General features: G+C 38.2%; 1 protein-coding gene across 2 annotated transcripts in view; it reads left to right on the forward strand.

Annotated features, from left to right (window-relative positions):
• Positions 1-10,207: 10,207 nt before the first annotated feature.
• celf3a (cugbp, Elav-like family member 3a) overlaps positions 10,208-13,905 on the forward strand; it is a 49,064-nt gene continuing 45,366 nt past the window's right edge. For both annotated transcript variants that reach the window (XM_012875380.3, XM_012875382.3), the window contains exons 1-2: positions 10,208-10,674; positions 12,725-12,877. In XM_012875380.3, the coding sequence (XP_012730834.1) occupies positions 12,733-12,877 (145 nt within the window). In that variant the 5' untranslated portion in view covers positions 10,208-10,674; positions 12,725-12,732. The remainder of the gene's footprint in view (positions 10,675-12,724; positions 12,878-13,905) is intronic.

Below are 13,905 nucleotides of genomic sequence, written 5' to 3' on the forward strand. Positions count from 1 at the left end.
TTGAATCAGAGTTCATGCACAGTCAGCTAGCTGTAGGTCATCTCCTCGTGTTCCTGTTCCTCCGGTCCCATCGCCAAAGTTTATGTAGCCGACGGATAGCTGAAAATGTAGACACCGCAACGTTTCTGCTCTAATTCAGTTTCCTGTCAAGCAGTTTTAACTGCTTATACCTTCTAAATCAGTAATTTACTTGTAGTTTTTTTTTTTTTTTTGTGAGATATTAATTTAAGTCCCACTTTGATAATTCTGTGTTTCTAGAACATATTATGTTGCTTTTACCAACAACATAATTAGTTTTTTTCCCCATTGTTCATACCTGGGAATGTCCTATTTGTGAAGCCACGCTCGCCCAGCCAGCGCACCAAGACGTCTTCAGTCATACTTTTACATCTAATTTAAGTTTTTCCCACAAGGAGAACGCCGCACATCCAGAAAGGTGGAGTTGTCAGATATATATAGATATATTTTTTCTTCTTCAGCGTGCATCACCAACAGTCCTGAGGAGTCTATATCTGCAGGAGGTGAAGATATTAAGTTTTATTTCGTTGTACTGACCAATAAAAATCTGAGTTTAAAACATGTGTCGTCTCCTTTCTGTTCACTTGCATCCGTTGCATCACTGCTCCGAAATAAGCTTGTTGGTTTTGAATGCAGACTTTAAGGCTTCAGTCATTTAAATATTCATACATTTCTGAATCAACAAAAAAAAAACACAGGAAATTATTACAACCGGCGGTTAATTTTACGCTAGAGAAATAAAATTATTCAGCAGTGGAGTTAAAACTTTTAGCCTCTCCGACGCCTGCAGCCTTCGACACGTCCGATAAAAACACAGCCTGTTCTCCTGCCCAAATCGACCGAGCTCCTGCAGAGTTGATGGCCTTCCAGACGCACGGGAAACATTCCCTTCTCATAATACTGCCACCACCGTGCTCTCTCATGGGGGCTGCGGTCCGTTGTTTATAGGTCCCTCTCTTTATTTTATTTAAGAGACGAGCCAAGTCTCTCCAGGCTCGTCAGAGAGCTCTGATAGTCTTCCTCTGGGCTGTCCTTGGCGTACTTCTGACTTGGAGGTGTCACTTTTTGAGTTTTTCCTCAGTCTGCAACATTCACCGTGCAGAGCTCTGGTGATCAGACTTGTTTAAATCATTAGTATCTCGGCTGTTTCTCTCTGGGTTCTTCGAAAATCGCTTACTGTTTCTTCTTCGCCAAGCTCTGAATTGTGTAACGTCCTGCCTCTGCCGGGCTTGTTAGTGAAGATTCTCAGTCATCCAGGTCATGGTTATTCCAAAAAAAAAAAGTAAAAAACAAAGCAACTGGACTTGTTTTTCGTAGTTGAAGACGTTTCGCTTTGCATGTTATCTAAGCCATTACAATGCCTTTGTTTGGCAGTAGTATAAAGCTTGTTACTCCACATTACTCCAGACTTTTTGAATTGAGAAAGCTTCCTGGAGAGGAAGCGAAACGTCTTCAACTACGGAAAACAAGTCCAGTTGCTTTGTTTTTTACTTTCTCTGCCCGGGCTTGTTCTCGTTTCATCACTTTATTGCAGTCTCTTTTGTTCTTCGCATTTAGGAACGTTGTCATATTTTCATGTCGCTCTCCTGCTTTTTGAGACACACGGTAGTTTTTGCTACGTCTCAATAAAGATTTCGTCTTTTGTCCCACCGCCGTACTTCTGCTTCTTCTGGGGAATTATAATGCTGACCCCAGTGGTGTCACCTTTTTTTTCCTGAAGTTTAGTTAATGTGTAAATATGAATTTCTGCTTTTTTTTTTAAAAAAAAGGAAAATGGTAGATTTAGAAATGCTTCGTTCAAAATTCCTTCCTATAATTTTAGGAAAAGTCAGATTTTGAAGCAGATGTAACGTGTTCTCAACTGTACATGCAGTATTACGCAAAAGTCTTTAGACAACGCTTATGACTTTGTGCCATCAGGAAGATTGACTTTATTATTAATTTGTTAAACTGAACTTGGATCATTATTTCGCTGGACTTTATGAAGGCTTTTTTAATCGTTGTGTTAAGTAGTTTAGCTCTGGGAGGACGCGGCCTGCTGGTCTACAGCCAGTTTTGTTCCTTTACCCAAACGTGTTATCTTTAAGCATGCAAACTAAATTAGATTGATAGTTTGGTGCACATTAAATGTCAAGGTGTTAAGGCTTCTTCCACATGTAAATAACCTAAATGTTTCTTTCTGAAAATGTATTGAATTGTTAATTTATGCATATATTCATGCAAGAAATTACTTTAAATGTTGCAGCAACATTTTACACGGAGATTAGATTAGAGTTGGGATTGAAAAGTTTGTTGTGTGCACAAAAACAGAACAAAAATAAATTCCTTATATAAACAAGTGTTTTCTGGAAATCTTTTAGAGACTTAAAAAAAAAAAAAACTTTGTAGAGCCCCAAGACCTTTGGGCCTGGGTTACTGCTTGGTCCTCGCTGAAATCTGGCCATATATGTTTATTTTAGACATAGAAAGGCTCCTAAACTCAGATTAATCAGTTTTTTTCTACTTTGAAAAGGCAGTTTAGACAATAACCAGTTTTGAATCGATGTTAAATCACTCAACCTGAACAGGTGTACTCCATTTAATTTGAATTTTCCATTTAATTCTAAAAGCAAAAGAAAAAAGTTTAGCTGACAAAAAAAAAATCAAACTTATACCTAAAATAGAGTTAGTTGGAAATATTCTATACAGGAAATAGGACGATGCATCTTTCAGGTCTTTGGATTTTTTTCACCACCCATTTCTTAAAGACGTGCTTTTAAGTTATTGTTTCTCGTTTATATTTTTGTTTTTAAAAACTGCGCCGTATATCGTGCACCTTTTTCTCATACTTTAGACAACTGGGACATTAGTAGCAGACAGAAAATGAGTAAAATAACTTGAAGAAAAAAACTCTAAAAGACCCTCAGAAAACAAACAAAAAATATCAAGATCACTTTAAAAGACTGATGAAAAAGAAAACTTAGAAATTAAGGAAGGTTTAACACTATTATAATACTGTACCACAACTTTGCTTGATAGAAAAGAAAAGCACTTTAACTGCACTACTGCTAAATAGACATTTTCATCTTGCATTTTGGCAAATGCGTTGCTATTAACGTACACTTCAGCATGCGTGGCTATTCAATTTTATTTTGGCTACAAAAAACACTTTCTAGTCAAGTAAATATTTTTTTTATAATTGAACCATTTTAACCAGATATCTCTAAAATGATCCTATATTAGACCAGGTTTTTACAGATAAGCTCAACCAGATCTACTTTTAACTACATGGGCCTGGTGAGATAGTTAAAAGGTGCAGCTGAAAAAAGGAAACTGGGTTTCTGGGATTATTATGTGTGAGAAGTTAAATTATAAAACTAAATGGGAACATCAGAGGAGCAGGAACATGTTAATGTAAGCAGGGTTCAGGTGAGGCAGGAATTGCCAGGTGTCAGCAGATCCGTTTTAGGCCGCTTCTATGGGATTGAAGATAGTTTAAAAGTAACAAAGCAATTAATTTTCATATATTTTCCCAGTAGGATGCTTATGTATAGCATAGTTCTTGCATGATGAAGTGAGAAATAAAATTATTTTCCAGAACAGACCTGCTTTCCTCGAATTTTAACACTACTCTCTCCCCCCCCTCCCCACCCCCCCATCCCTCCTCATCATCCTCAGGGATCCAGAGCCACTTTGATGTGTCTGATGTGATGGAAAAGGGGGGGAAAAAACTGCTGTGCCACATGTTGGCTGATGGAAGCGAGGACTTCTTTGAATCCTGCTCCGCTCCCGGTGATGATGGCTCTTCACGGTCTGTAATGAATGCTGAGTGCCGCAGCAGCAAGCTGAGCAAGCTCCAAGTTTCCGTCTCTTCAGACACCGCAGTAAGTGTCAAAAGCGGGAAAAATCAGAACAATCCCGACAGGCCGGGCAAAGAATATGTTGGATTTGTGTATTTCCAGCTTCTTCTGAGTTTGTTTTTTTGGGTGGTGCTTACAGGGCCGGCCCGTAGTTTTATGGGGCCACAGGCAGATTTAGATCTGGAAGCCCACCACAGATCCATCCTTCTTGATATTTGACACCTTGTCATACAGGTAATTTAAAGGAATAACTCCAAAACATATCTCAAGTGCACAATGTACATCACATCAGTTAGTTTGCATTATTCATTCGGGGAACTAACACTTAGGATAGAGCGCTTAAGAAGCTCAAATATAGTTCTTTGCAAAAGTATTCAAACCCCTCTTCCACATTTTGTAAATTTCAATGTATCTTCTAGGAGTTTTATAAGAACACAAACTGGTGCATGATTACAAAGTGGAAGAAAAAAAATGTGTTTAAGTAAAAATCTGAAAAGCGTGGTATCAATTTTGCACGTTTAGACTGAAAATTTTTGTCAAATCTTTTCTTTTTTTGTAAAATACCCAGAACTCAGTCAGACTGGACCACAAGCATCTGTGAACGCTCAAGATAATCATCCCAAAAGCGTAATTCTGTCTCCACCATGTTTCACAACAGGGGTGGTGTGTTTAGGGTCGATTTTCCGCCACATATAGGTTACAAAGTTCATTTTGCTCTTGTGTGACCTCCTATGTGTTTACTGCGCCCCCTATATGTCTTGTGGCAAACTGCAAACCACACTTTCCACTGGATTTTGTTTCAACAATGGCTTTCTTTTTGACACTTTTCCATAAAGATCAGTTATGGAGTACATGACTTATGGTTGTCCTGTCAACAGTTCTCCCACCTGAGCTAAATGTATCTGCAGCTCATCCAGAGTTACCATCAGCCTTTTGGCTCAGAACCACTGAGGATGATTTGCTGTTGTGTCACACTCTTTACATTTTCATTGGTTAATTTCACTGATTTACTAATTTGCTCTTACAGTCAAGTCTGGTGTGCAGCTCTTTGATGCAGGCTCAGTAGAGTCAGGAAGGGCCGGCCAAATTGTGTTTAAATTCACATTTTTGGAAAATGATTTGCTTTGCTGAGTTTTCTTGTCAAACAGTTGCAGTGTAAATGTAATGAGACCCCACCTCAGACATAAGCGATTGGATTATTAAACAACATAAGTAACTGTAAAGTTTGACTAATAACTATCAGAACTGTAGCATTTTACCTTGTTGCTACTGCCTACACAGTATGCATGTCAGTTCTTCTAAATCTCCAAGTTTAAATTGCATTTTGTTTGTAAAATTTTTTTAATTAGTTTACATCTTTGCTTTTGAGAAACAAACATATTTAAAACTTATCTTCATATACTTCAATACAAAAAACAAAGGATTTTTGTAACAAAACAAAGTGCTCTGGCACCCTCTGTTGGCCTGGGGGACCTGAGCACCAGCTTTATTCTCTTATACTTTGGTTCGGTTCTGCAGTCAAAGTGATCACCAGCAGGTTCAGTCATATATGAATTTGAACCTCTATGTTTATATAGTCGTCTGTATTGAACAAGTTAGTCTGCCATGTAAATAAGTTTTTTTTTTTGCATAAGAAGAATCATTTCTTATGTTTTCTGAAGATTTCATTGCAGTATTCAGCTCAACACTATGTTAAAATCATTCATCTTTTTCTTATCCAGAAAGTCCCTTTGTATTTTAAATCTGGGGTAACCTCAAATTAACATGACACTTTAAAAAGCATTTGATTCCTTCCTCTTGGTAAAAAATACATCAGATTTTTGTTTTGAGTAAATGTCATATGAATTTCAGTGTTTTGTTTTTTGCTGACATGACTCATTTATCAGAGATGTGATGATTTTCTCGTATGTTGTACGCATTGGTTTTTAGGTCTATTGACATGAATTACTTTTAAAATCAAATAAAAACCCTATTAATGTTATTCCCTTTTCCCCCTCAATAACTATTGTGTGAAATTGCATGCATTTTGACTTTAATTAATGAAAGCAGATTATGTTGTGTGACTGAGAGGAAAATTTAAAGATGTTAAACATGGTGGTAAATGATTGTGTTTTCAAACACATCTGTTCTTTTAGCTTCCCAGTTACAATAATCTCAGATTCTAAAACGACAATCCTCAAATACCAAAATACTTGCTTGTATTTATTATATTTGCACAGTGCCTTCCATATTTATTCAACTCCACTGGACCTGTTGTGTTTGAAGGGAGAGGAATGCTGAGTATGGACCAAAGGACACCATCCCCACACTCCAGCACGGCGGTGGTGGCATCATGGTGTGGAACAGATTTTGCTCCAAGAGTACATGGAGACCTCAAAGCATTGAAGGGCCAACAGACAGTGCTGTTTTCTCTCAAATATTACCGGAGAACCGTCTTCCATCAACCAGAACACTGAAGATGGGTCAAGAATGGGTGAGAAAAACTCATGATGCAGCGCTAAGGAAAAAGAGGAGTGCCTTTAAAAAGAATCACATTAGGATCATGGAGCAGCTTAGCCAGTCTAAGCTCTGTGGCGATTGAGCACAAGCTTTGAGTGGCCAAGAAGCACCCAGAGGATTTGGGGAGTTTTACAACAGAGAAGTCGGCCAAAATACCTCCTGAGGTGTGTCCAAACCCGGTGATCAACTGCAGGAAACATCTTTGCACTTTGCTAACCAATGAAGATTTCACTACATGAAGGTTTAAATCGTGTTGTGCATGAGGATGAAATGCTTATTTCCGTCTGTGATATGCAAATCAATCAACTTTTTGCTTCGGCTGTGTCCTGAATGTTCATGATCATATGAAACTGCCACGAAAATTCAAGCCTGTTCTTTTGTTTTTAAGTCGGCAAATTTCCCAAATCATCAGCGGATAGAAAACAATATTCCTCATTCTCAGATCTATAAGACACTAAAGGGTTTTCTAAGGTGTTTCTATTTTGCTTAGTAATTGTGGTGGTGTTTTAGTAGCGCACATAAACAAATCTGTCTGTTTTTTACACGATGCAAACATTGGAATTCAAATGTTTGTACCCAGAAACTTGCCGAATAAAGTTGATTCTGATCATTGGATACCTGTTAAAAACTGTAACTTGATACGTTTTCTTTCTGAATCATATAAACCTAAGAGGGACACAATGTCAGGACATATCTTCATTTATGTACCTTGCTGTATTATTGGCAGATTTTGAAGTATCCCTCCTCCCTGAACTTTCCCATATTTTATCATATTGTAGCTGCAAACATATGTTCATTTTGCTGCAATTTTCTGTGCTAAACCAACAGAAAGTAGTACATTATACTTGTGCTCTGTCTTCTGTACTCTGATACCCCAAAAATCAAATCAGGTTTTTTTTTCGAATTCACCAAATCAGGAAACAGACTCTGCCTTTGCGTAGTTTACTTGTTGTATTTTAAGTTTAAAGGAGAACATTAATTAGAGAAGCAACCAAGAGGTCCATGGTAACTCTGGGGAAGCTGCAGAGATGCACAGCTGTTGTGGAGAAGGTGTGCAATCCACAAATCGGATCTTTACAGAAAAGGTACAAGAAGAAAGTCAGAAGTCCTGTCTGTTACAAGTCATTTAGTGGACAAAGCAAATATCCTCTTCTGCCCAAATCATAATGGTGCGTCTGTTGTGTTGGTCTGTCTGTCACATCAGATCCCAATAAAATCGATTAAAGTGAGTCATTGCGAAATATGAAAAAGTTAACTATGTTTGAACACTTTTATCTTTAACCCTTTAAAGCCTGATGAAGGTAATTGTGAGGAAGCTTCACATTTTTTAAAAAGAAAATCGTTTTGAATGCTTAAAAATAAATAAATAAAAGGTCAGGCTTTCAGACTTTCTTTGTATCGTAATTGATATGTTACACCAAAAAAAAAAAAAAAACATCTTCCTTATGTTTTCTGCATTTTTATATAGGGTGTGTAAAGTATATCCATTTGTGCGTTGTATATTGTGAAAATACTGACTTTGTTGAAGAGGTGGTGGTCTTAGAAATGTGTCAAAAATGATACATTTGGAGTTACAGAGTTAAGTCATATAAAGTGGAATCAAGCTATCCATGTATGTTTTTATATATTTTTGTCGTCTTTTTATGTGAAAATCTATAGCGTTTTACCACAGTATGACAAGTAACATGTTGTAATATATTATTTAACCGCAGACACACAAAAGCCTAATTTAATTATTGTACCACCCTTAGTAAATCCTTCATTGCTAGAGCGTTTTAAGTTATTCTGCACTACATTTGACAACGCTGACTCCACGCGTCTGCGGCTAAAAGCAAAGAAAACACAGTGACACAATCTGTTTACTGTTGGATATGAACACAAACGGGGGCCTTGCGCCGCCATCATGTGTGTCTTACGGCTCGTCACCAGATGTCAGTGTTGGTTTCAAACCGACAACCCCTGTATGACACAGATAAGGTTTTCGAAGCGCTCGACGAACAATTAATGCCCGATCAACTGTGGTAAGAATCGGGTCTCTGCAACAAGCGCAGCGCAGGCTTAGACCGGATTTGGTGACTGATGGCAGATGGCGGTTCTTAACCTCCGAGACGAGCTGAACAGGAACCGTAACGCAGGGGGGAATGAAGGACTTAATGAGGGAGGGAGAGCGATTTGGGCTCGGGGGTCTTAGTTTAAAGTCATCACCATCGTGTATATTTTGGTATTTTTTTATTTATTTTTTTTTGGTTTGAGCCACGCACGTCCGGATCGTGACTCCTTTGAAGTCTCTGCGTGTGCGCATGTGTCGGGGTGTGTGCAGCCCGCTGTCATGTGGGCTCATTGTTTACATGCTGCCTAGATCTCAGAGAGAGGGCGTGTAGCGCCGAGCTGTCCGAGCGTGTCGTCAAATAAAATTTAAACAAGGTTTGTTGCGGCTGTTGTCCCCCCCCCCCCCCCCAACCCCCCTCCCTCAGAGCGCGATTCTTTCATCCCTGATGATGTGACACGGGTTGAGAGGATTCGGTTCAGCACCACGGCCAGCTCCACGGCGAGAACAAAAGGCGGATTTGAAAGCGCTTGATGTCAGGGACCGTCTGCATTTTACCGATTGGAGGAAAAGACGAAAAAAAAAACCCAGAGCCACCCCCTGCTGTCACCGCCCCCACCCCACTAAACGTTTCTGAATTCAAGGTCTTCGCCAGGATATGCTATTTAGTGAAAGCATTTGATTTCCATTCACTGAGAAAACACAGTTCTTAGACTTCTATGCAGAAATTAGGTCAAATCCCAGTTCAACCCAGATCTGGAAACCCTCTGGGGTTCCTCCATTTTCTGCTCTCCACCTATGCCCCTTGGACACAAAAGTGCTTATGTCAACATCTATTAACAATTATGTTAACATATTATTTTTCACGACTTTGCTTTATTTGATCTCTACCTTCAGTCCCCACTACACACAACAGATACTTTTTTAAATATTCTGAATTTCTATCTGCTTGTTTGGAGAACCTCACCCCCTATAGAAATATATTTTACCCCCATCCCATATAGGCAAATTGTATTTGTATTTGTTTTGAAGAACAAAGGGGTATTATCATGACCTTGGGGTGTCAAGAAATTGCAGCTACAGACAGGCCGATTAATTCTTTCTTTTTGCATCTTTAGTCATCATTATTAAACTGTTACAACTGGGTCTCTTGGGCACAAACAAATACCTTTTAAAGCTTGATGTAGAATAGTTATTTCTTATCTATTTTAATAGAAGCCAGTTTTAACTTAATTTTCATGACAAGAATTCTTTATTAAACTACTTTAAGTGTTAAATTATTAAAGAGATTAAAGTCTTTGTTTAAAAAAAAAAGATTATTTTGTTTTCATTTCTGATCAAATATATGCTAATTTGAATTCATTGAACCCATGAGTCTAGTTTTTATTTTAATTTTTGTGGAAAGACAATAAAAATGTGTTTTTTTTTACATAATTTATCTCCATTTGTACAATGAAAATGAAAGGATTTACTTTATGTTTAGTGTATTTACTTTATAAAAACAATTACTTAAAATATGGAATTTCAACTTAACGTTAGAATTAATTTCAGCTGAAAATCTTGTTTCATTTTTCAATAATAAATTGGTCTTTCAAGTAATGAATAATTTTCACCTGAAAAAAAAAACTGCAGCAGCCCTGAAATACAGATTAGGAAATGCAAATATTATGTAAACAGGAACGTCACTGTTTTTTGGAGCACCTATTTTCTCCACATCTCCATTGAGTCACAGAGCTGGTAATTTAGCGACGGTCCCTGGCGGCAGACATCACGGCTCAAGCAGCCAGGGGGAGGGATGGAGCTGAGATGGACAGGGAGGGAGACACCGGCTTACGACGTCAAAGGAGTACAGACACACAGGGAAGAGGAGAGGAGAGGAGAGGACAGCCAGCCAGACTGCCTATTCCCCACGGTCCGCTGAATTAGGGAAGTCTAAAGACTCATCTGTCACAAGATCCTCTCTTTAGCCACGCCAGTAAGAGATTTATTTTATTTTTGTTTTTTCTATTCAAGAAAAAAAAAAAAATCCAAGGCATCTGTGTGAAAGCAATAGTGGAAAAAACCAAGATCTCGTAAAAGACGCTCATGCCGAATAAAGGACCTCGGCTGGATGTTAGTTGTGTTGTTTTAGGGGGCGTGCAGGCCTAACTTGTTACAGGATTCAGAGACGGGCAGATGAACTGAGAAACTGAGCTTTGATAATAACCAAACAACAGGAAGGAAGACACATTCACCAGATCACTCCGATTTCTACCACGACCAGCACCACAGGTATTATTCTCCCAACTCTGTGGGTTTTATTTTTTCTCCCTTATGTGTGTGTGTGTTTGCTTAAATGCGTAAAATTGCGTCCAGGTCATTGTTGTTGTCACCGACGTCTTGACAAAGAGCTCTCCAGCTGTGCTGACTGACACGCTGTCATGTTGGGCACAAATCTACCACAAATCCACTGGAAGGTCTGGGTTTAGGCTATACTAATGGGAAAATCATGTAAAAAAAAAAAAAAAAAAAAATGATCACAATGCATAGAAAGGCTGTTTATTTGATCTATTTTACAAAAAAAAAAATTTTTTTAAAAATCACTCCAAAAAGAAAAGCTTATTTTTGTTAGTGATTGGTTTATGTTTTTATTCGAAGCGAAATGCAAAAATATGTTTCTTTTCAGGTAAATTTTTTTATTTTAACATCTCAATGTAGCTCACAGTGCTACAAGCTAACATTATGGCTATTTCTATGAAATTAACTGTCATTGTCGGTTTTATAGTTTTTATCCCATTGTCACTATAGAGGTACTGTATCCTGGATAGTTTTAGGGCAGCAGTATATTAGGGAGACATGCAACTGTGCTATTGCTTTTGAATGTAATGCAGCTATACAGTTGTTTGTTACATTTACGTGTTGCACACTATATACTTGCACATTGCCATTTTTTCTCCTCACGATACAACCTATTTCAATTGCATAATCTGTAGTATATATTGCCTTTTTACTGCACAAACATATGTATTTGAGCGTTGTTATATCTGTTGCTTTATCCCTTTATAGGAAAATACATATGAAAAAAGAATGGTTTATTGGCTGCCTTTCACAAAATGACAAAAATAAATAAAACCTGGTTTTCTCATTTTTCTGTTGTGTACCTAATGAAATAGGCGTTGCAATTACTTAATTTAGTTTTGAAGAATGTGCTAACTTTAGAAAAACTGGTATTTATAATGATGCCTTGGATAGCCAAACTATATATTTTTAGCCATTATAAAGAATATTGCATAATACTGAATCCTTTTAGCCATTTTGAAAGTATTATAGTTTATTTTCCTGCATTTTAGTTTTATATAGAATCTGTAAAATATATTTAGTGACCTATTTACTCCATGCAGCAGGTTTTGTGGAGAACGCTTACATTGCTAAAGAAATGATCGTATCAAAAATGATACGTTTTGCGTTAAAGGGTTAAGTTTCTGAAGCCTGACAGAGAACTATTGGCTCATTTTTTCTTTAATTATTTCTGCATCATAATTGATACATTAGGCTTTTGCTGTCATTTCATTATCCTAGCCCAAAAGTAATGGCTTTGTTGAAGATGTAGGGGTCTGAAAAATAATTGTATTGAATGTGATACGTTTGGCGTTGCAAGGTTGCTGTGTGGATCTTCTGTGCTCGATTTCCTTGGCACTTAGTTGCTGACACACTGTGAATTTCCTGAGTGACAAGTAAAGGATTTTTCTATTCGATTCTATTTTGAATACTGCAATGACAGTTTCGATTGCGATTACCTCACCTTCTTCAGCTCTAATCCTTGTTGTCCATCATGATGATGTGTGGACCTCTCTGTGAGCTTTAGTGTCTCAGTCACTAAAAGCTGTGGGCATGAAGAGCAGGGAGAGTCATTCAACAGGCCTAAATATATTATTGACATGCTGAATCTGAATGCGGAGCACCCAAAATTTAATAGCCAGCTGCCCAAATACACCTACCATGCACTCCTTTGTGATTGGGACATCGTATTAACTGATTTTTTTTGTCCGTTTTTTAACACAGTGTTATAAATACCACTGCTTCATTAGTGAAATGTGTGTTTTAAGCTGCCAGAATCTACATTATTAAGACCATGATGTTCATTTCTCAGAAGATGCACAAAGCGTGATTTCTGCCAGCCATTTCAGCTCAATGCTCCCATCTGCACCTCCATCCCCGGCCTCCTGTTTGCACCTCCTGTGCAGTGTGAATTTAAGCCTCCGGGCTCCTGAACGCCTCCACTCTATGTTTCTGTTATAAATGTGTGCGTGCGTGTTTGTGCGTGTGTTTTGTTCCTCTTCAGACTTCTCAATGAAGGAGCCTGACGCAATCAAGCTCTTCATCGGGCAGATACCCCGAAACCTGGAGGAGAAGGACCTGAAGCCTATCTTCGAACAGTTTGGGAAGATCTACGAGTTAACGGTGATAAAGGACAAGTACACAGGGATGCACAAAGGTAAACATCCCTGTGAGAACAAAGCGCAACGTCACAAAGGGATCTTCAGCTATATTTTCCATCTGAAAATGGATTTCCAGTAAATATGATTCATGTTAAACGACTTCTCACTGAGATGTCTTCTCTAAAGACCCACACGAGACCATACAACCAATGAACCATCAATCTAATGAGGACCTCTGACGTTATTTGTACCCTTAAATTGGTTGTAGACTCTGTTAGGAAGACTCACACTGGGGGAAAAAAAAGTGTTTTATTAAAGATGAATCATCCTTTGAGGTCAGAGAAAAGTTATTTTTGCAGAATTGATCAATAAATGAAGACAAGACCATGCTCAAAAATGTGCCGTGGTCCTTTTTATGACCACAGCGCTTCGCTTGCTCATCAAAAGGCATTTTTAATAGGCGTCATGACTGAGAACAAGAGGTATAACACTAACTCTTGCATCAAAGGCCAAGGCACATAAAGGCTTAGTCCGTTTGTCATGTCCAGACTTAATGCACAAAAATACTGAGTTGAATAACAATGTTAAAGCCAATAAAAGGGCTGTTAGATTAGAAGTTTTTTTTTTTTGCCTCAGGCCATTATGGCAGGGTTCTCTTTTTGCTGAGTTTAACGTGTTATATTTTACCGTGAAGCACAACTTCCTTTACTCCATGGACTAACTGGATTAACTCAAAATCTTTTGGAAACGATGGTATAACAAGGCACCTTCAGTCAAGTAGAAAGTACCAGTTCCTCACATGGCGAGCTGGCTGTTCATATTTTACGCGAGAAATCAACAAATCTCATGTGACAGATGGACCGAGGCCGGGGAAGCGATCTAAGATGAACAATGATCCTTACTGTCATTTCTAATGCAAATCAGATCTAGGACAACAAAAAGGCTCTTCAATTAACACAAAAAAACAACACACAAAAGAAAAACCATCAGTCGTTTGGGAGACGTATGGGCCAGGTGGTATCAGCCTTCCAACACCTATAACACCTATTCTGCATATATTTACATATTCATGATGTGAGGGAGC

The sequence above is a fragment of the Fundulus heteroclitus genome, chromosome 13 (genome assembly GCF_011125445.2).
Source record: "Fundulus heteroclitus isolate FHET01 chromosome 13, MU-UCD_Fhet_4.1, whole genome shotgun sequence".
Taxonomy (NCBI): Eukaryota; Metazoa; Chordata; class Actinopteri; order Cyprinodontiformes; family Fundulidae; genus Fundulus; species Fundulus heteroclitus.